Raw genomic sequence first — 23,647 nt, forward strand, 5'->3', positions numbered from 1 at the left:
GCGCTTGAGCAACTCGGTAACCAATCTCGGTAACAGGCCCTGCGTCAAAAGCCTATATGTAGCCCATGCGAAACTACCAGGAATAACCTATCAAAGGCATTGACAGTCCGAGGATAAACATTCAAAACCAACAAACCAACAGTAATTAGGGTATACAGTATTTAATGTAAAATGTAAAAGAGTATTTTCAATTGTTTTAACTAATTATGCGTCATAATGTTGTGATTGTGAACGTCACAAATGACAGGATTTATTAAAATGTATTTTTGAGAAAAAGGTACACTTTCATTTGTATCGTAACAAGAGTTAATAATTTTAATTAAAAAGTTACTTCAAAATCTAGAACAGTTACATTAGTTCTAACCGTTATTATGAAATAAGTGGAAGTGGAATTGGAGAAGGTTTGAAGAATCATCAAAGTGCTGAAATCAAAGTTTTTAATGTTTGTGCAGATGAAATGAAGAAATTATTATTTGTTTCAAATCTCAATTGTTTTTCTTTCAATTCATGTAGGAAGATACATTTATATCAACATATTGCATGTGCTGTCTGCACCACACTATGTGTGCAAGGTGAGAAGTAGCCTTTGTATGTTCCGAGCATCGTTGTTCTAATTTCAAAGTTCGAGCTCAGTGGTTCCCAACTGAGGGGAAATTCCCCGCAATGGGGACATGTTGCAATTTTCAGGGGCAATTTCGTTTAGGATTGTAAAGCTTTTTAAGCCTATAAAAAATTGGCCTAGAGTATAGCTTTAGAGTTCTCTTCAAATCATATTTCAATTAACATAATATGTTCACATAGGCTACTAACTAAACCTTTGCGACTTCATATCTCCCGATCAAAAGTTGAGAGCATTGAAAATAATGAATAGAAAATAACAGTGATATGATAAGAGAGGAAATGTTTTTCCTGCCATTAAGATATTATAGTGCTCAAACTTGCGATGTAAATTATTTTATATTGCGATTTTAATTATTTATTATGAAGAGACATATTAGAGGCTAGTTTATTTCCTCTTCTAAGACTTAGATTAAAATACTCATATAAATGAGTTTTTAACAAACTAAACTTCTAGGGGGGAATTAGATTTGAATAAAAGGGTTGGGAACCACTGGCCTAGCTAGATGCTAAAAAACAATACATTATGTTCTGTTCCTTTTCACTCAATGTTGAACAAAAAGCTTATCAAAATGAATTCAATAATTATTATTATCATCGGCACCGCTTTCCAGCCACTTAATGTTTTCTCACTGTTTTTCAGTGGCTCCAAAATGAAGATATGGATGTACGTGATCCTTTTCTGTGGTTTTATCATTTTGTTGATCTCTAAGATTCCTCACACTGATCTCAACCTCCCATCACAAGATAGAAATAGAAAAAGTAGCCTACAAACTCAACGATTGATGATATTTTAATACTTAAATTAATGAAAAACTAGCTTCTAATACACTAGGTCTAGCCTACTTAGTTTTTATTAAACTGTATTCGTTTTTTTAATATTCATTTCATTCCTATAGAGCAGGGGTCACCAAACTTTTTTCTCTGAGGGCCGGATTGCTGCGAGATTAACAGCTGCTGGCCAGATGCAAATTGCGAAAAGATATACCACTATTTAGAACCTCCATTGATTTGAATTGAGCACAATAAATAACAAAGTCAGAGGTGGAATAGCAAAGTTGTGATGAAAATCGAATGGTTGCTGGAAAAAGTTATCCCCCGCTGTGATACACTACAGGGCATCGTGCTCTTGAAAAAACATTACATCTTTCCAAATTTTGCCTAGGCTGTCCCCATTTGTGGTGGCCTAATGGTAAAAACAGAAGACCACCATGTAGGCTGCCTGGCGGAAAAATGTACAAATTCAACATACAACAACGAACTATAAGAACGAACAATTTTAACAAAGAAGTCTCTAGGCCTATTACACAAAAAGGCAAAGCCAAAGACGGTTGCTAATGCCAAGGGAAGCACATAAGTGCAGCTGTAATTTGCGCAGCACATGGCGGGCCTGATAAAATCAGTTGCGGCCCGCGGGCCGTAGTTTAGTGACCCCTGTTATAGAGAGATAATATTTCATAATTGTATTTATAGACACATGATGTGAGAAGAACAAAAGTTGGCAGATTAAACACAAAACCGTTTAGGCTTTCTATGCTCATAACCCTGTTCGGTTTGCTGAATCGCATAATGATCTTCAAGACATGTGGGATAAGATCAATTCCGCTGGTAGGCTACATAGACCAACTCAATATGAAAACCCAAGCTAAAAAAATTGAATCAATGATGATCTTTAAATCATCGCACTGCAGTAGCCTACTTCAAATTGTAATTGGTAATGAAAACATATAGCAAGCAAAATGTTTTTATTTTAGTCATTTAATAACTGAAGATAGAAGGATGCGACCATGTAAATCTAATCGAATCATGCATATGTAAAGCGGATAGAAATTGCAAGAAATACATCCCCATAAACATTGGCTCGTAAAAACACGAGAAATACACGTGTATTACACGAGTTTCCTCAGAATTTCACGTGTTTTTCACGTGTTTTTCACGACCAATGTTTATGGGGATTTCTCTCAGAGACCGGGGTCTCGGGGACCGAATAATTAAATTTGTCGGGCACACAATAAGGATAAAATGCACACTAAGAATAATTTAGACAACAAACATCACAAAATGAACAAAATTAAATTATGAAAGTTCTGTACCAAGAGCTCATGATCATAAACAACGGGGCATTGCAAATTCTGATTGAACCGTTGGTCTCGATTCAATTTAAGCGTTAGACCGCTAAATTTTTAAGCAGTTGTCCCAGCCTACAATAAAACATCAAAATCGATTCAATCCGACTGTCGATAGTTGGCTGACAAAAACGTTTACTCTTCCACGATATTCTATCGTTCGATAATTAGTGTTTGGAAAAGAGCAACCAGCAATGTCAAAGATACCAAAACGAAATTATCATTTTCACACCAACATCCATTCCAGTCCTGCATCTATTTATTAACTGAGTTTTTTAAACGGATAATTATTTTACTGTTCCATGAGTTGCCAGAGCTCACAAGCATCCCATGTTTTTGAAAGCATTCTTAGCCTAATAAGAAATTGAGCTAACATCAATTTGCAGGAAGCGTTAGTTACATGGAAGCTGCAGAAGAAGCTGAAGATGAATTGAAATCTCGATTGAAAGAATGGAATGTGAAGGTAAGCTCAACACAATCAGAATGTTGCTTCCACTACCTGCTTCTTTTGAAGAGTGCAGTGTTGCCAGGTGTAGGCATAGTATGTATGTTTCTTCCAAATGCTTCAGATAATCGGTTCAGTTTGGTTCAATTTGTTTTTATTTCTGACCATCACAAAGAAAAACAATATATGCCAAACATAGCAAAGGTCTAGAAACAGATAGAAGCGACAAAACGCGGACGTTTATAACGTGTTTGAGACCAAAGCAGGACAGTCAGTTTAAAATATGGCACGATTGCAATACTTTAACATAAACATCAGGTTTTCTCCTAATTACGGTTGGAATGCTGTTAATCTTAGTTAAACCTCAATGTGTTCAATCCTCAATACATTATAGATATTAGATAATTTTAATCATTTTGTCTTAATTAAGTTTATAGCCTACACTGCATGGACTTATTTTTGTGAGTATTTTGCTTGCCTGGCTTTCCCCGAGCCAGTAAGAGATTCTGGCGACATCCCATTCAGTCTAATAAGCTCTACATGGTTTCATGTCAAAATGCTTCATCGCTATTCATTTAGAGAAGTTGGTTCGCGACAGCAAATTCAAGATGGCGAGAAAATGGTGATTCATTGCTCGAACCTGCAGTGCTTGTCGCATGGCTTCGTTCAAAAGCTTGTCATCACAATAAGTTATTCTACCTATGGTGAAATATGTTCAATTGGGTTGATATGACACCACAAGCTCCTGACGAGAGCCTGACGACAAGCAGCCTACTGCATAGTTTCGAGCAATGAACCTTCTTCCAGCCAATGTAACTAACTTTCCCTGAGATCTGGTTTTCACCCAAAGCATACCAGGCAATGTATTGATCAATGTGCTGCCAAATTAACGTTTTTTTACTTATTTTCTGAGTGGTATATGTGGCTTGGCCACCATTCTAAAGCTTTAATGCTGCTTTGTATTATTCTACTGTATATGTTTATAACTTCTATGTTTATTTTACTGTTTCTATCGTTTGCAATATCTATATACGGTGTGTTTCATAACTTCTGTTGTAACAATCAATTGACATGCAGATCGTCATAATCGAATTGTAGGCTAATCGTAAATTGACACATAGCCATTGTAACCCTCATCTCTGACCCATTGTCGTCTCCATCCATCCCCCATTTCTGACCCATTGTCGTCTCCATCCATCCCCCATCTCTGACCCATTGTCGTCTCCATCCATCCATCATCTCTGACCTATTGTCGTCTCTATCCATCCCCCATCTCTGACCCATTGTCGTCTCCATCCATCTCCAATCTCTGACCCATTGTCGTCTCCATCCATCTCCAATCTCTGACCCATTGTCGTCTCCATCCATCCCCCATCTCTGACCCATTGTCGTCTCCATACATCCCCCATCCCTGACCCATTGTCGTCTCCATCCATCCCCCATCTCTGACCCATTGTCGTCTCCATCCATCCCCCATCTCTGACCCATTGTCGTCTCCATCCATCCCCCATCTCTGACCCATTGTCGTCTCCATCCATCCCCCATCTCTGACCCATTGTCGTCTCCATACATCCCCCATCTCTGACCTATTGTCGTCTCCATCCATCCCCCATCTCTGACCTATTGTCGTCTCCATCCATCCCCCATCTCTGACCCATTGTCGTCTCCATCTATCCCCCATCTCTGACCCATTGTCGTCTCCATCCATCCCCCATCTCTGACCCATTGTCGTCTCCATCCATCCCCCATCTCTGACCCATTGTCGTCTCCATCCATCCCCCATCTCTGACCCATTGTCGTCTCCATCCATCCCCCATCTCTGACCCATTGTCGTCTCCATCCATCCCCCATCTCTGACCCATTGTCGTCTCCATCCATCCCCCATCTCTGACCCATTGTCGTCTCCATACATCCCCCATCTCTGACCTATTGTCGTCTCCATCCATCCCCCATCTCTGACCCATTGTCGTCTCCATCCATCCCCCATCTCTGACCCATTGTCGTCTCCATCCATCCCCCATCTCTGACCCATTGTCGTCTCCATCCATCCCCCATCTCTGACCCATTGTCGTCTCCATCCATCCCCCATCTCTGACCCATTGTCGTCTCCATCCATCCCCCATCTCTGACCCATTGTCGTCTCCATCCATCCCCCATCTCTGACCCATTGTCGTCTCCATCCATCCCCCATCTCTGACCTATTGTCGTCTCCATCCATCCCCCATCTCTGACCCATTGTCGTCTCCATCCATCCCCCATCTCTGACCCATTGTCCTCATTTTTCTAGGTCGAAGAGAATATGAAAACAAATATTTCTTTCCCTTCAACTGACGTCACTTTAAGCGACTTCAACGATGTCGGGAGTGACAAACATCACAACAACTTTACGAAACGGTAAATGTAACGGTAAATGAGTAATTAATTATATTTGTCTGGGTAAATGTTGATCAAGTTTTTACTTTGAAATCACTTTGCAGATTTCCAGATGTTATAAAATTCATTTTAGGAATATTCTAACTTTTATTGCGTCAAGTAATCCAGAGTTAAAAAAGTTATTTGACTTCTAAGAAAGATTTTAAATACAACCGTTTGCACATTGCGATGTTTGACCTACTCAAGAAAGGATTACTATTAACAAATGTTATTGTTTTGGTATTTCAAATGCATCGCAAATTATAGAAATTATCACAATCTTACAAATCTCTGGAAATAAAATTGTAGCTCACTTTCTTATTATTTTCTTTAGATCGAAACGAAAAGTAAATTCCACCGACAGTCTATCAAGCACCACAGTAAAAGAGCTTAAAAGGTTCTTTGGGTGCGAGACGAACGCGAAACCTCCAATCTGTTCTTCCACGTGCCTTGCGCTAATGTACAGGTGTTTGATGACGTCATGCTAACGTAAACCGAAACCTAGTCACTTTTTTTGAAGTTTACGCCTCAGCACCGCGTTAGTATTGTATTAACTGAAATCTCCAACCTACATTTTTATTTGAGCATTTGAGAAACTGCTTGCTTTGCTCATCAACGCAGTTTCTTAAATGTTTAGATTGAACCATATTTTTCATATTATACTCCATGCTTCTCTAGTATTTTTTGTGCAATATTTTTCTTTTAAAAGCTTGATAATGGCTCTGTGCATAGCCGAAAACGTTCGTTCCTTGATTTTGACTTTTATAATGTTAAACGTTGTGTTGTTGCTCAGTTATGCCTGTTAATAACTCAGCAATGTTCTCAATAGGCCTCAAAGCGGAGTTTGCAACAACGATGATCATCCGCTGTGGGGCGCTGCTTACATGCCACTTTCAAGATGGCGACCTGCTGTTTACGAGAATAGGTTCAACACTCCCCTAGGTTGGGATGAAAGAGAGGGATCTGGCTCAACTGGAGGAGGTTTTTCCTCCACTCCTTTGCCAAATCCACGAAACATTTCCAACGTGCTAGTAGCAACAACGAATAACAAAGTCACAGGTTAAAATATACTAAAACAAACTTATGAAAGCAATAAAATAATGAAAATAGCTCAATGCCTGGAGTCCGACTCATTCATATTAATCGTAATTCTCAAAAAATGGTTTCAGTCCCTAAGCTTCACACTTGTTGCCATAATCACACTTGTTGCCGTAATAATGCATCATGGAAGTAAATTTAGTTGCTATTACCATTAACACAACGTCAAAAAAAAAATTTTAAAGTTCGATTAGTGATTGAAATTGTTACAACTTACTTGTTGTTTCAGATGATTCTGAACAAACGAGCATGGTACCCGCATGGGGGCAGTATATAGCTCATGACATTTCCTACACCCCTCAGAGCACCGCTACCCCAACCTTTCAAGGGCGCACTGATTGCAAAACCTCGTGTGACAATGTCTTCAAGTGTTTTCCTATTAAGGCCAGTGCAAGGATATATAACAGAAGGAATATTATTGTAAAATATAGTGTAGATTTTGCAGGATCATTTTTTACTAAATGTCAACTTTGATTGTGTAATATGTCACTTTAATTTGTAAGCTATACTTTGCCTTCTTCTTCGTGTTTCATGCCTGTTGCAGGCTTAGACGTTCACGCATAATTCTTTCCATCAATCTCGATATTTGACTATTAAAAATTGTTCTGGTTAAAACATGAATATGATCTTTGAGGTTATTGAGGCAAATGAAGCCCTGCTTTTCACGATTTGTTTTTCTTTGATCTTTCCATAAAAAGAAAGAATGTTCTAATTTTTCCTTCTTTATGACATGGCCAAACAAACTTATCTGTAGCTTGGTGATGTTGTTCAAGAGGCTTCTGAACTGATTGCTTAGAGAATGTACATCTTCATTTATTTTGTGGTTGAGATAAGACATTTAGCAAAAATGGTAAAAAATAATTCCATTTCAATTAATTCGTTTCTAATGATTTTCATTTAGATTCCCAAAGGAGACCTAAGGATATCGCGTCCCTGCCTTCCATACGTTCGTTCCTCGACTGTTTGCGGCACTGGTGACACATCGGCGTTGTTCCAACACGTCACAGCGAGGGAACAAATCAACATCGCGACATCATTCATAGACGGAAGCGCGGTACGATGATATGGTGGCATGAATTTGTAGCCAAGATCATTTGTTTTAATTTCTGCATGACTTTCAGATAAAAGGGGCATAAGCTGAAGCAGAATCGACTCAAAGACTTCTTTCTGTTTCTTTCTTTAATGTTTCTAATAGATTTTATCCCGCAAGGTCTATTATGATTCATAGTATCGGAACTCAGCACTAATCATTTCATTGAGTAGCATCAACCTAGTTCATCTGTAATGTCATTATTTTCACGATTAATAAATTGATGTTGGGAACATGTTTCATTCTTATAAACAAGTTAGACGAACTCATCAAAATACAAGTTGTCGAGCAGTCCAGTGGTTTATATAAACTGCTGTATCCTACTGCGTGCGCATGGAAAGCATCGAAAGTCTTCGTGGGTTCCTTTCTAACGGTTTCTCTGTAGTTGTCGTGCTTCAAATTATTTTTGCATGTAAAACATTGTTGACCGATATTATCATTATGTCTTCTTTTACGCTTTTCAGGTGTATGGCAGCTCTGAGAAACAAGTAAGATTCTTAAGAAATCTTGATTCCGATGAAGGACTTTTAAAAGTTAACCATGAGTACACTGAAGGTCAGAAGCCAACAGTAGTTCGTGATAATATAATACAATGCGTGACTTAATGTTGGCTAAAAAATTTTCTCATCCAAATTCATTGAGATTAAAAATAACAGCATGAAACGTTTGGAAGAAATGCTTACTATGAAGTACACAATCATTGTTTGTGAGTTACTGAAGAACACAATCATTGTTTGTGACTTACTGAAGTACACAATCATTGTTTGTGACTTACTATGAAGTACCACTCATTATTTGTGACATTGTTCATTGCTCACTTATGTTCTCGAGTCACAAGCATTGGCTTAAATAAAAACAAATTTTGCATTCAGGAGGATTTAGAAACTATCTTCCGTTTGATGTACACAGGCCTTGCGTGCAACCTGACCCAGCCACAGGTGTCCCTAACTGCTTCTTGACCGGAGATCCAAGGTAAAAGCTCTTGTCAGAAACAAAATCCAGTATTTTACACATTTTAAGACATTGCTTGATACTTTCAGTCTCAGTGTTGCCAGTTGCATTTGATTTCATTAGATGTTGTGTGTTGCATAAAAAATTGAACGATGGATCTTTTTAAATATTTCAGAGCTAGCGACTATCTTACGCTGTCAGCCATTCACACCATGTGGCTTCGAGAACACAATAGACTTGCGCGACAACTCAAGAATCTCAATCCACACTGGAGTGGAGAGATTGTTTTCCAAGAAGCAAGAAAAATAGTGGGAGCTTATCATCAAATCATAACATACAAGTAAAAAGATAGTCTCCAAGAAAATGTATTATTTTTAGTTTTAATCTTTAAAATTCATGATCATTTTATTTCAGGAGAAATAAAGTAGGTACTTCCACATAGTCGTTTCCGCGTGTAGCGACTACAAAAAACGTGGTGCAACTGTTGTTCTAAAATATACCAGACAGCCACTTTATAAGATCCAGATCTTGTAAAGTTCTGGACCAGATTAAGTGGCTGTCTGGGATCTTGTGAAAGATTACTTAACCATCCAAATGACACCCAAGTTCAAGCATAGCATTCGTCAAGGTGAATAGCACCAGTAGTTGTAGACAGCAACACAAGACTAGCAACATTTCTTGAAGAAAAACATTCATTAACACTAAAGAAAACTTCCTCAGTAGGTTGTGAAAGTCGGGATGAAACGTGTCAAAGTTTGTACGAAAACCAGAATGACTCTGAAACATCTGAAGACTTCCAAAAAAAAAAGTCTGAAATCCTGATGCAGTGCCACAAGAATCAAACTCCAAGAACGATGTATTGACAATTGCAGCTATAGAATTTACGTAGTCCAGTCGAAAAGCATGAAACACGATCCACCACTTGGCTGAATAAGGGTCTAAAACTAGTAGGCTATGTCCTGTAACACGTAATAGCATTGCATCATAGTTGCTGAAAATGAACAAACAAAACAAATCGATGCAAACTCAAATGTAGACTATCAAGCCCCAAATCAGAAATGTAAAAAAGACTCAAGAAATAACTGAAGCCATCATCAACTTATTCAAAACAGGAAAGAATCCAGGACCAGACCTGATCATACAAAACTAGGGAAAGAAAACTACTATTTGGTTACAAAACATTTTATCTTACTACATGCATTCCCAAACGGCTTCTACGCTCTGGGAAAAAGCATTGGTTGATGCAGACCTTACTAATACTACAGTGCAACTGGGCGCAGAAGCACCTATCGTCCCTTTGTCGATACGACAATCAACAATTACCTGTGAAATGTCACTAGATGTCTTCGACCGGACCAACCAACTGTATGTGCCTGTCCCGACAGGCTAGGTTTTCACCATGTTACGATATCAGGTAGTAGTTAGCCAACGAGTGCCCCAATATTGGGCGACAATTCGAGAAAAAAAAGTAATTAAAGAATGTTTGAATGGTATTGTATAATTTCATTCAATGTTTTTATGTGCATTGAGCTACTTGGATTCAAAACAATTCTACTTGTTCCAGAGAATACTTGCCAAACGTTTTGGGACCTGTAGGAATGACCCATTTGGGGGTGTACAACGGATACAAAGTGGATAACGACTCCACAGCGTCCAATGTCTTTGCTACAGCCGCGATCAGGTTCACAGACCTGACCGTACCAACTCAAGTGAAAAGATTTAATTCATTTTACCAGGAGAAACCGGAGTTTCCATCCATTCTCCTCCATGAATCGTTTTCTTCTCCCTGGAGGATGGTCAAGCAAGGCGGTTTAGATCCAATTTTGCGAGGTAAACATTCTAAAGGATTTAGTTATTAAAGCTTGCAAATAGTGAAACAAATTAAACGTACAAGTAGGCTACACTAGTGAGCGTATATTCCTGATCAAAAAAATGTGATATACAGTATATAGGCTAGCATAGGCTAATCAAAAATAGCAGAAAGCATTAGAGTTGCTGCCAATTGATAGAAACTAATCAGGTGAAGCATGAAAAGTCCAACATTGCTTGCCTTCGTAACATATGAAACATTTGTTGATTATGATGTAACAATCTTGTACGTATTATAAAGAGAAAAAGTTGAGAAAAACATGTCTCGCGACCAATTGACACGCAACCAAATGTGGTTACGTCATTAATGTATATCGCGTCTCTGTCGTCCATGAGGCGGCCGTGAAACAACCAAACACTGAGGAGAAATATTAAGGACTCACTGAGAGTCAAATTGAAACCATTTCGAAACCATGTAAAATCTTTTGGTAGGAATTCAAAATTAAAAACTAAACTTTCAAATTAATCTGATCATTGAAAAATTAAAACAAAATTGACGACCACGTGGCAATTTATGCTCAACCCAAAACCGATGTGGATCCATGTGATCGTTATCTCACCGAAAAAGTGCATACTGCTTCTGCAGGTTTTACAAGCTTCATTGCTAAAAAGAATAATAATTTTGAAGTGCAAGTATAGAAAAAGTTTGAATATTCAAGAAATATAATTATGTAGCTATACAATCATTTGTTACTCCTTTTTTTGCTTTTAATTTATTATTACCACATTTTTTTTAAATACATTGCGCATTTACAACACATGTCTAATAGATTGCTAGACACGCTTCACCTAATCAACATCATCAAATAATTTCGCCATTTGTTGTTACGTCATCATCCATAAATGTTGATCATTTTTCCTCGGGAAACGAATTAAGACTTTTTCATATTTTCTGGTTTGAACTGTCTGCTTTCTCTTAATTGAAAAAAATTCTAACTTAATTTTGCCTGATTTTTTTTTTGTCTTCTAATTTACATCTGACCATCGTCTTAGATGAAACCTCAGGTATCGCAAATTTTTCTTTTAGTTTTTTCTGTAAATATTTTGGCTCAAATTGCTGCTTCGAACACTTTGTTTACAATTGCTGCATTTTAGTTTTGGACTAGATGTAATTAATTTCATATCTATAAATCTCTCTGATATTAAACACAAAAGACACTTAAAATATACACAATGGACAAACATATTGTGTTGCCCTTCCTTTGGTTTCCAACATTTAAATATTCACTGCTGTTTGTGAACCTGAATAAAAACAATATGTTTTTCCCAATAGTATCACACCGCACTATATTTGAATACTGTGCAGTACTTATGTTGCAAACATAGATCTAAGCAACCACTCGGCATTTAACATCATACAATTAGAGTGAACATAAAACTATCAGGTTTCAGGTAACTAACAGGTATCAGGTAACTAACTTCAGGTTTGGTGGCCGTGCTTAACTATATTTATCGATGCAAATACCGCAATATTAGATCCATTCATGCATGTCTTAAACGATTAAGGTTTTGCCACCTTTTCCTTTTGTTGGTTTTGTTACTGTATTTCTTTTTCACAATATCATTTCTTTTGCATTCTGACAAAGAAAAATAAATTGAATTGAATTGAATTGAACTATAAACTACGAACGTTTTCGGCCATATTAAAGTTAGCCCTTCTCAAATAACCAAAATAACTGATTTTACAATAACATCTACATTAAAAATAACTGATCTACACAATGAATTGAAAAACGAAATGCACAAGAATAAAACGGCAAAGCAGAGGATAAAGGCACATCACATGGCGGTTAACTAAGCGAGGCAAAAAAAAGTATGCATGGGTATGGCCGAAAACGTTTGTAGTTTATAGTTTTATGTTCACTCTAAAATATGATATTAAATGCCGAGTGGTTGCTTGGTTTTATCTGTCTACAGTTAAAGAAAGTCACCTCTCTACCAAAATTGAAACATAGATCTGCCAGCACTTCACGGCAAGTTTTGTGACACAGTAAAGAAAACTATTGTTTCTTATTAAAAGTCATTAAAGTTCATTTTCACAGGTCTGATTGCAGGCCCAGCAAAGCGGGCCAATCAAGAGGAAATGATGCACGACGAACTTCGAGAAAAATTCTTCAGTTTGCAAAATCAGGTAACATGTGTTTCTTGTTGAAATATTAAAATAAGCTTAAGAAGTATGACAGGCATACAGTGTTGGAAGTTGCCATGTATCTGGTAGCATATATGTCGCGACAAAGGTTTAACGTCTCCTGATTAAAGTTACATTACTCTCTCTCACTGCCTTCATCTAGCGATTATTTCACGACAAACAGTTTTAGTTAATTACTTCCAGTTGATCGAAATCGATTTTTAGATGTATACTGGATGCTCTGGCTGCTCTCTAGTAGCCCTCCAGTGTAGTCCGGGAACATCGTGAATCTGGGGTGGTAAAAAGATAGACCCTCGGCCCCAGAGGCTCACACGACGACGATGACGAGATGTTCACTGTATGACTGAGTCGCGTGATAATAAATTCGTTTTATTACAAGACATGTAACCGAGTCATTCATATCAAGCATTGCTGTGGTTTGACACCTGCTGGAAGATATTTCTTCTTTTTTTTGAAAAAATATCAGACATTTCTACTTGAGAGGAAATTGAAAGTGATTGAAATTAAATATTATGGAAAAAATTGATGCTCACAATTCGTTTGTTTATGAATCCATCAGATATTTGCAGCATCTTTAAGAACCTCAGTCAATTGATCAATTTACCAGGTAGCTTTAGATCTGGCGACTATCATCATCCAAAGAGGAAGGGACCATGGAATCCCATCTTACAATAATTGGAGGGAAGAATGCGGCCTCTCTCGGGAAAACAAGGTCATCGACTTGAATTTTCAAATAACCAACTCTATAGTTCGAGATAAACTCAAGAAGCTTTACGGCTCTGCAAGGTTTGTAATTGTTAAAGGAGAACATGCAAATTAAATGTTAGGAAATGCAGAGTAGGATGTGCATATTTCATGCGAAAAAGTCAGTTTTGTTTAGATAATACAATATATAGCCTAGGCGTAATCGTATTTTGTTGGACCTGTTTAATAATGGTGGGTGCCCCCTGTAATCGTTTGTAGTTTCTCAGTTGGCATGTGTCGATTTGTATTATGACTAGTTGCGCCTCTATACGGATGCATTGACACTGTCTGCTTTGTAAAGCGCTGAGGAGCAACGCATTCTGCGATGGATACAGCGCTATATAAAAACTAACATTATTATTATTGTTATATTATTATATGATTATTTTGAAGTTTTGCCTGCACGATTCTAAATGATTTTCGAAGGGCGTTTGCTTCTTGTTTCTACAAAACAAAACTTATCAGTTTTTGCTTCAAGATTGCAAGTGCCTTGTTTGGTTGATCGATTGATCACGTTCAATATTAACTTTTTAACCGAAACACAACTGACAGAAATATCGATGCATGGATTGGGATGATCTCAGAAGATCTGGAGACAAACACACGGCTTGGTCCAGTCTTATCCTGCCTCATCAGCAGACAATTCAAATTGCTGAGGGATGGAGATAAGTTTTATTACGAAAATCAAGGAGTTTTTACTCCAACCCAAGCAAGTACCAACCTATTTGTAAATATAAACAAACATGAATAACATAAATAAACTGCCGTTTTTATGCAGACCTGCAAAACAACAACAACCACGTTTACATGCTTTGCCTTGCTTATGAGGTCGTTACTCCAGATGATTAAAAATGAATATTTTACCTTCTCTTTGGTACCAAAGCACCTAGTGAAAAATTTTATCCAAGAAATTTGTATTTAAAGATACAGAGTGCATCCGTCTACTATACATTAGAAATTGCAAAGATATTGTTACAATTTTGTGCACTTGAACTAATGTCGAAACCTAGTGGCAAATAAATAATTAAAAACTTTAAAGATTTTGGCGAACATGGTGTCAGCAACAATGAAAAACAAATTACAATTCACAATGTTTTATGGAATCTTTAGAGTGGAACAAAAACGACTCGCTTGCCCCTCTGGTCTATTGTTCATACTTTTGGCATAAAACAATAAAAGAGAAATAGAAATTGCTGCGGAAACTTGATTGAAGTATACAGACTAGAGTGGAATTGAGTATTATCGGGACCTGAAGCAAATTAGGGTATACCAGCAGTTACAAAACTTTTCATCAATTAATCGCAGAATTTCCTGTCCATAGCTTGGTAATGTTCTAATTGAGCTGCTTCTATCTTTCAGCAAACCACGTTAAACACTCTATCTATGGCTCGGTTGATCTGTGATAATACCGGTATCAAAAGTGTACCAAAGGATGTATTTCGGCGTGCTGCGTTCCCGGCACAGTTTCTGCCTTGTAATCAGATTCCCAGTCTGGACTTAGGTCAATGGGTGGAAACTTCTCAAGGTAATTATACACGATACAGATTCTTAGCTTGTTTTTTTTTTAAGTTACAGTTTTACTAAAGTTTCACTACTAAAATTATAAGTTGAGTAAAGTAAATCAACTTCAGTTATTATTTTCTAACAACCTCTAATATTAATAAGTTTTACTAAAGTATGTGTATCACACTATAACTTTGCGAACAACGTGTTAATTTAGTAAACAAAAACGAAAGAGAGATTTTGAAAAACTTTAATAAAGTTTGCAAAGCTACATTATAGCTAACCACTCTGCATGGGATGGGGCAGAAAAGTCATTTTTTTTACGAAATACATTCACACGGAAGCATGTTTTGAGCACGAAAAAAGAATTCTCAAAAAGATTAAGTTATTAAAACCACCCAATATGAATCAGTCGCTGAATGATTTTATAGTTGACCATAACCTCGCAGTCTGTTATACACTTGTTATGTGACCTTTGACATTATAGTCATGTTTACGGTCAACTTCAGGTGATGTTGAACCGAATTAAACTGCTCGTTTCAATTTGAGTACGCAGTAATTTTAATCCTACAATTGCACAGCCTTGGACAAGAATTGTGTGATGCTTGTGGCCTCATAAAGCTTTCTTGTATTGTTTTCATTGCAGCATCATGATCATCAAATTGTACCATGAGAACTGTCGTAAATGCATTATTACCTAACACAAGCACGAACAAGTAATAAAGACTATATCTAAATTACATGCTTTGCCTGTAGTGGGTCGAAATGCCAATGTCATCCTCACAACATAAAAGGTTCCATATTCTTTTAAATCTCTGCTGTGTTTAGCATGAATTGTTTTTTCTGCGATGCTCAGAAATGAAAACAAAACTCAAATAAAAATTTCGGAAACAAATCAGGATTAAATTATTTTATGCAAGTTTCAAATAACTAGTTTATCATATTTTTATTTTAATTAAAAGAAACTATAATGTTAGTTGCTTCATGTGGAATACCAAGGGATCTTTTGAACGGGTACTGGAGGATCTGCAATTCACAAATCATCTACCAATGCAATCACGGTTACGAGCTTGTCGGGAGCAATGCAATGGAATGTATTGGAGGGGTATTTGCACCAGCATCTCTTCCAGTCTGTAAAGAAGTTGGTAAGCCATTGCTTATACAAGAATCACTAATCCTTTTACATAAAGGGTGGGGAACCTGCAAGAACCGATATTTTCAGCCTATTATTAGCCTATTAGGGAAACGAAGACAATACAAAAATGAGTTCAACTAAAACGTGAGTGCGATTTATAAAACTATTGCTTTGGAAGAGAGTTCGTTTTTTGCACCGCAGACAGGCAAGGCACAACAATACAACAGGAGCAGCATTGTAACAATATATTTTACATTTACAAATAATTTTAGCAGTCAAACGAATTGTCATTTAACTTTTAAAATGTCATCAAAATTGGAATTATTGCAATCTCATTGGAAGTTCCTACTCCACATGTTTCATGTTTAGAATTGTTTGTTTACAAACATGAACCATTCCAAACATTGACGACATACTTGAGAATAATTTGAAAACACATTATTGTATAGCCATGGATAGAATTCAACAACGATTATTGTTAGAACGAGGTTGAGTTGTTATTAAGAAGCATAGACAAGGAACATAAAATAAGCAAAATCATTGTTACGTTTACTTGTAATCAGACAGCTATGACGTTTCATCAAAATTTTTGTGGACCAGACATGACTGTGATAATTGACAATCGCGAGCCTGGGTATACCCACATTGTTGAGTAATGGCGTTTTGGTTCATAATAATAAAAACATCAGTTCGGTAACACATCATTAGCAGCACAGTGCTGCCAACAGAAAAACTCACATTGCCATATTTTAGTGACCTTTGGTTTACATTAAATAACAGATACGCCATTCCTTTGTCAGATGTTTTTACTGTGAAAACCGACAACTGAACATTCATATTACGTATCGTTTCTTGTTGTCCTCGTCTAGTGGTATCATTTATCCTTAGACAGGCACAACATCGACTGATTTTTACATTGATTCAACGTCTGCAGACGGTTGATTTGTTGTCTAGATAATTACTCGCTACAACTTTTGCTCAGAATTTCAAGATTGTAGGAGAGATAATGGAGGATGTGAGGAAGTTTGTGATGATCTCACCAACAGAGTGATCTGCTCTTGTCGGAATGAACGAATTTTAGCGTCTGATGGCCAAACCTGTCTTTTTGTTGATGAAGCTGACAGGACATCTGAAAAAGAAACGACGACCACTGTGAATAAATACGCCGGCTTGCGAGATTATACAAATAATGTAAGAACAACTGTTGTGTATTTTGATTTGTTTTTGTTGAAACAATGTTTTCGTTCTTTTCTTGCTTTCGTTTCCTTTAGGTCTTCTACTGTATTTTGCGTTTTTGTTAATCAGCGCTTTTCGTTTTGTTTCCAGCATGGGTGCACGCTTTTTTGAAAGTATAGTTTTTTTTTGCAATTTTGGGTAGGCTACAAGTAGAAATATTTTGTATGACTTTTGTTGAATGAGTTAAAAACACAACAATGGCATCACATCCGCATTTTAAATTACTGTAGTTGTTTCATATGGTTCATGTTTAAAGCGAATCAGTTTCGTTATTCAATGAATTGTAATCTGCTGTGGATCCAGGTCAACTATCAAGCTACTCTTCTCGGCGTCGCCTTGGTCATTTGCATCGTCATCACTTTGACATCGGTTACCATGACTACATTGAAGTTCAAGTAATTTTTTTGATTATGTTTTTATGCTTCTGCTATTTTGCAATTTTTCGAAATTATTGTTTCCCATTTCAATTGTTTGCCGTATCCAGGCTTACACCTGGTGGTTGAAGATGTAGATTAAGTGGACCGGAAGGCAAGGAAGCCAATCTTCGTGTCCACCTTCAGGCATGCCTTTTAAGTGTCCTGCCACAGACACAGCCGCATGCTCTTGTGCGGTGTCGAACCGGCGCCTACTTCAATTAATCCTGATTAGGAAAAAGCAAAAACTAACCTACAATTTATTGGTTTTGAGTTTTTAAAACCAAACGTAGCTGCAGTAGCAGCTTTGGAATCAATGTATTAGTGGCACAACATCTTGTAAAATTCTAGGAAATTATAGTAAAAAAAAAGTAAAGTCTGTATCCTGCATAAATCAGTTGTTTGAGATCAATATTTTCACTTTTTAGTGACTCCATCATGCTAAGAATATGGGAATTATTTGAGAGACTTTGAAGTTTTTCTTGCTTTCTGAAGCAAATCCTATCTTGTTGTACGTGGTAAGTATTACGAGCCGTGTTATTTTTAGTATGTCTTGATACAAGCATTGGAAGATGAATAAACAAATGAATAAAATGTTGCCTTGATAAACGTGACGCCATTGATGCCAACTCGTCCGCCACAGCCTTGCACGTTAATTGTTTCAATGCGTTATACTATACACAATATGTAAAATTCATATGTTTAGAATGCTTGAGACCAAGGCAAGGGTCACCTATAAGGCCTATTGTGGGGATGGAGAAGATGTCTGTGAAGAATGGTTGTTGGTCGCGTGTTTATTCATCGCTATGATTACATGAACATATTGTTGATGTCTATTTTCATGATTTGTGTAAATTTACAAACTTTCTAAGATTTTTATAATCTGTGTCAATCTCATTTGACAACCAACATCGTAAAAGTTGGCCACCAGGCCAGTCGTGTGGTGGGTGCCGATGTACAGCAATTGTGGCTTGCAGAGACGCTTAGTAAAGAAATAAGGCCTACAATCAGTAAGCAGGCCTGGTCAAGTGGCCTTTCACTTGGTATGGAGCACAGCTGCTTTGCAGATGCTCGTTCTTTCTTGTTTGTTTGTTGAACAATTTACGCTCCTTCCCAAAACTAGCGTCACGTCTTGGATCGCAATCAACTTCCGGTTTCGAAGCAGTCATATTTGTTGTTTCGCAGATGCAGTGGTTTGTGCGGCCCTTGCAGCCATAGATCTATACCAGGGGTCACCAACCTTTTTTGCATGCAGGCCATTTTGGCACTAAGGAGAGTTGTGGCGGGCCGCACTAATAACATTTTAGGTAGGTTGACTCTTATGCTAGAAAAGAACGCATTTCGCACCCAGTATTCAGCGTTACATGTTGTTCATATTTATCTTAGAATACCGCAGCAACAAAATTAGTCGAACAACGCTACTGCCAAGCCAAGCTCCTTTACAAGATTTTTGACTTTTTTAACAATGCCTAATAAACGAGGCCACTTGTTTTGCGCACTTATAGCGAGGCGAGGGTTTCATCAGAATATTCATCGCCAGCATGAATGGTGTTGTCACTTCGCTTCACAAAAAATATCTTGCAATTAACAGTTTCAGTAAACAAGGAAATATTTGACACATCTCGATACAGGCAACAATCGTGACCTGCAAACATATCAGCGAAAAATAGACTTTAATAACAGGGAGAGAGAAACCAGGCAAACAAACGCTTGTGGAAATCTCCGAAAAAACGTTTCTATGGTAACTCATGAACAGTGTTCCCTTTAAAACGGCAATGAGTTGGTTTTTCATCCTTTTTGTAAGAGTCTATGAAACCGTCTTTCTTTGATAATTATTTGACAACTGTTCCTTGCGGCGCTTATCAGCATGGCAAGAATTGTTGATTAACATTTTGCAGTTTACGAAGCTAAATATTTTCATAATACAACCAGAAAAAGTCTTCAAATTTATATACTGTATAATATTTTTCCAATTTATTATAAATTGAGTTGGCACAGCGATCTATTTTGTCAAAAACTTGCGTAATGGGAACACTGCTCGTGAAACACAATAACGGTGAAACGCAAACTAGTGTTTACACGATATTTACAAACTTAAAATAAGAAACTCTACGCTCACAAACAATTTCGAAAACAGACGTTTTAATCAACCACTGGGACAGTGTGGCTGGACGTCGCATTGGAATAACTTTAAGCAACCCCCAGCATGGCCACCTGGAGATGCGGCCTGGTTTGTCACATTTTGCAGATTTTGATTACAGCTACTGTTAGTGTTTGACTGACAGTTTCTGAGATTTTTTTACTTTTTGCTGTCTCCTAATGATATAAAAGCTTTTTGCTGGCTTGGGGAAGCAATAGCAAATGAGAAAACGTAAGTTGAAAAACGCTGAATCAGACTGTTATTGAAAAACTAACAGTGTGACTAAAATCTTCGAATTCAAATTTTCTTTGTTTTTCAACATTTGAGAATGTTAAAACTTATTGTGTCATGTGGGGAAAACAGTAAAGAAAGCGTAAAAATATAATTGTTAGAAAAATTTATTTTAATATTCGCCCTAAGTTGGCAAAATCTGGAAATTTCTGCAAAATGTGACAAATCAGGCCGTATTTTTAGGTGGCCATGCCCCCACCTAGAACTACAATCTGATTGGTCGGTCGGTGGAATCGTATGCAAAGTGAAAACATGCTTCTCGGAAAGTATTTTTTGCCTTCATGCTCTTTAACTCTTCAAGAAAAGTAGGCTATGTTTGATTATAATTGTGCGCTGATACCTTCCGTGGGCCGCACATAACAGCGTGGCGGGCCGCCAGTTGGTGACCCCTGATCTATACAAATGTGCAGATGTAATAGATTTGACAATAATCAATCGGTCAAACTACCCAATCAAGATTAGTCGCTGATTGCTTTATAATTGGTTATTGACTACCATCCTGTCATGAGATTAGTTTATGACCTTTGACCTTTATCATGTTGACAACCAACTTTAGGTGATTGCTGAACTCAAATAACTTGCTCGTTTTAATCTGAAAATAATTTTAATGTTGTTGGTGCGTCAACAATAAAAATGACAAAGTGTCGACTTCACCTTTATTGCTTTGCATTGTGTTATCACGATTGTTGGCATCACACTAATGCCGCCGTGTGTTTTGATGTCGCTTTCTGCAATCGGAGCAGAGACTCACTTTTCACTTCTCGTAAATCTGAATTTAAACATCACAACGATTTATTGTTAGTGCCCAGATAGAAAAATCCGCCATTTTTACATTGATTCAACGTCTGCAGATCTTGAATCTATGTAAAAATGGCGAGTTTTGTCATCTGGGTAGGTTTACTTGGTTGCGCTAGTTCTTGGTCGTAGAGTGACGATAGAGTTTTGGTAAAAAGGTGAGTCCCATACTTGATCCAAGCATCTGGGGATGAGAAGATAAGGTTCTCATTGTACTAAGCCTTCGGCACTAACGAGAGAAGGATGGTGGCCAGTTATTTTCTCTCGGCCGGCGTTCCTTCAGCAACTACGCCCACCCAAATTATTACGCCCTGGGTATAGAGGTGAGCGGTGTTTGTCAACAACCAGGAATCGAACCAGGATTGCATGATTGGAAAGCGAACGTCTTATCCGCTGCACCATCCCACCGCTGGTTTGGATAATATTGAGATAATAATTTATTTCAGAAGAAACGAAATGAAACGTCTTCTAAACGTTAGAAACAAAAGTTTGATTCCTTCAGATTTTAAAAATGTTTTTGCATTTGAACATGATAAATAATCGTGAATATTATTAATTAAATCATCAAAAAGAATATCGCAAGACTACGCGTTCCCTCGTTCTTGGAGTAGGATTTACCCTTAGTTATACAATATATCAATGTTGTAAAAGCTATTTAACTGTTAGTTAAATAGTTGTGTTTGTCGTATCCGGTGGTTGAAGATTTAGATTAAGTGGACCGGAAGGCAAGGAAGCCAATCTTCGTGACCACCTTCAGGCATGGCTTCAAGTGTCTTGCCAAAGACACAGCTGCATGCTCTTGAGCGGTGTCGAACCGGCGCCTTTTCGATTGCTGTTCCAGGGCTCTCTCCACTCGGCAATACACATTTTTAGTTAGATAATGGAGCTGAATATAATGTGAAGATTTGTCTTTAAACAAGTTACCAGCTTAGCTCTTTAATTGGCTATAGACGTAAACAACAACTGACTTGCCAACTGAGCACTCGTAGATGGCTACAAGCCAAAAGACTGGATTCAAACATCCCAGCATTTTGTTTAGAGGTTTAGTCGTTCAAATTCGAGTGTTTTTGTTATTGTTAAAACATAAATTTCGATGCGCCACAAGCAAATGAACGTCATACGAATAAGTTGTTAAGCGTGACCTTGTAGCCCATGGAATCTCCCAACTCAAAAGATCGCGAGATGCGGAGAGGAAGACTTCGACCTCGATGGACAGACAGACCACACCCTCAATGTGAGGTTTACTTTATTATCTGTATAATCATGGCCACCTAAAGATACGGCCTGATTTGTCACATTTTGCAGAAATTTCCAGATTTTTCTAACTTTGGGCAAACGTTTAAATAAATTTTTCTAAAAATTAGATTTTTACGCTTTCTTTACCATTTTTCCCAAATGACACAATAGGTTTTAACATCCTCACATGTTGAAAAACAAAGAAAATTTGATTTCGAAAATTTTAATCAGACTGTTAATTTTCAATAACAGTCTGATTTTGCGTTTTTCAACTTACTTTTTTCTCATTTTCTATTGCTTCCCCAAGGCAACAAAAAAGTTTTATGTCATTAGGAAACCGCAAAGAGTAAAAACATCTCAAAAAATGTCAGTCAAGCACTAGCAGTAGCTGTAATCAAAATCTGCAAAATGTGACAAATCAGGCCGCATCTACAGGTGGCCATGGTATAATCAAAATTGATTGTTGATGATTGACAAATCACAAGGACAGACGAATCTTTTCACTGTGATGCAACAACAACTTTTGTTCACCTCAGTTATGCCGACTCTTGAGTTGACGAACCGATGGAGTTAATTGCAAAATATTTTGGCTCTTTCCGCTGCTGCGTAGTTATGCAACAATAAGGCAACAACAATGTGAACTCGTTTGTCGCTGCAAAACATTCTCACTCGCCTCTCGGCGAGTTCTCACGACTAATTTATGACGTGGTATCCATGACGTACTGCCGCTATATAAAAATGATGTCACTAATACGGCCACATTGTCGCGTTGAAGCTACAGAAGCTTCACCTAGGAGATATAGCTTTTATGCTGACATAAGATTATTTTTATTAAAATTATGCTCCATAGTAAATTAACATTACATTCGTTAGATTCTTTTCTTTCAAAACAGAACGCAATGGTATCTTCGATATTTTGACAAATTTTACATAAAAATAAACACATTAATTTTGTCCATTAATAATCGAAAATCGATGATACAATTTACTATGTTCTTGAAAGTTTAAAAACGTTTATTTTGCAAATAATCTATGTCTTCTATGGCATTTGAATGAGAAAAAAATGAATTATTCTCGAGAAATAAGTTTGTATGCAAGAAGCAGGAAGGAATAACATGCAAAGAAGCTTCGTTGCTTGGGAAAAGCAATTTTTTACCGAGGTTAATTTAACCGGATTGCAGTAAAAGCTCTTCCGTTAGAGTTAAGGCCATGGTACCCTTTGTACTTTTACAGTACACATGCCCATTGCTTTCGATTTCTCCATTGTTCGTTAATTTAAATTCGTCAGACTCTTTATTTGGACTACTCAAAATGTGTCTACTTGCAGTGAATTAGTCAATTTTAGGTTAGAAAATCACGAACCCTACAGCAATTATTTGACGAAGGTCGCCTAAAT

At 37.3% G+C, this 23,647-nt stretch overlaps 1 protein-coding gene across 1 annotated transcript; it reads left to right on the forward strand.

The window, feature by feature from the left end:
- The first annotated feature begins 306 nt into the window (after positions 1-306).
- On the forward strand, positions 307-18,619 carry LOC145770636 (thyroid peroxidase-like). Its single transcript, XM_082582330.1, has 21 exons — positions 307-572; positions 1,262-1,380; positions 3,131-3,207; positions 5,477-5,583; positions 5,936-6,067; positions 6,431-6,660; positions 6,929-7,083; positions 7,601-7,753; positions 8,254-8,344; positions 8,665-8,761; positions 8,916-9,080; positions 10,305-10,570; positions 12,652-12,740; positions 13,366-13,544; positions 14,055-14,211; positions 14,862-15,027; positions 15,983-16,150; positions 17,123-17,331; positions 17,680-17,771; positions 18,218-18,307; positions 18,496-18,619. Exons 1-20 carry the CDS (start codon positions 541-543, stop codon positions 18,261-18,263), a joined length of 2,730 nt encoding a protein of 909 aa, XP_082438456.1. The 5' UTR covers positions 307-540; the 3' UTR covers positions 18,264-18,307; positions 18,496-18,619.
- The last annotated feature ends 5,028 nt before the right edge of the window (positions 18,620-23,647 follow it).

This window comes from Aplidium turbinatum, chromosome 5, assembly GCF_918807975.1.
Source record: "Aplidium turbinatum chromosome 5, kaAplTurb1.1, whole genome shotgun sequence".
Taxonomy (NCBI): domain Eukaryota; kingdom Metazoa; phylum Chordata; class Ascidiacea; order Aplousobranchia; family Polyclinidae; genus Aplidium; species Aplidium turbinatum.

Excerpts from the sequence above, each read along its gene's own strand:
- LOC145770636 (XM_082582330.1), top strand. The coding sequence starts at position 541 with ATGTGCTGTCTGCACCACACTATGTGTGCAAG. Across the intron at positions 1,381-3,130 it reads ACAAGATAGAAATAGAAAAA|GAAGCGTTAGTTACATGGAA; the intron begins GTAGCCTACAAA and ends ATCAATTTGCAG. Across the intron at positions 10,571-12,651 it reads TTTAGATCCAATTTTGCGAG|GTCTGATTGCAGGCCCAGCA; the intron begins GTAAACATTCTA and ends TCATTTTCACAG.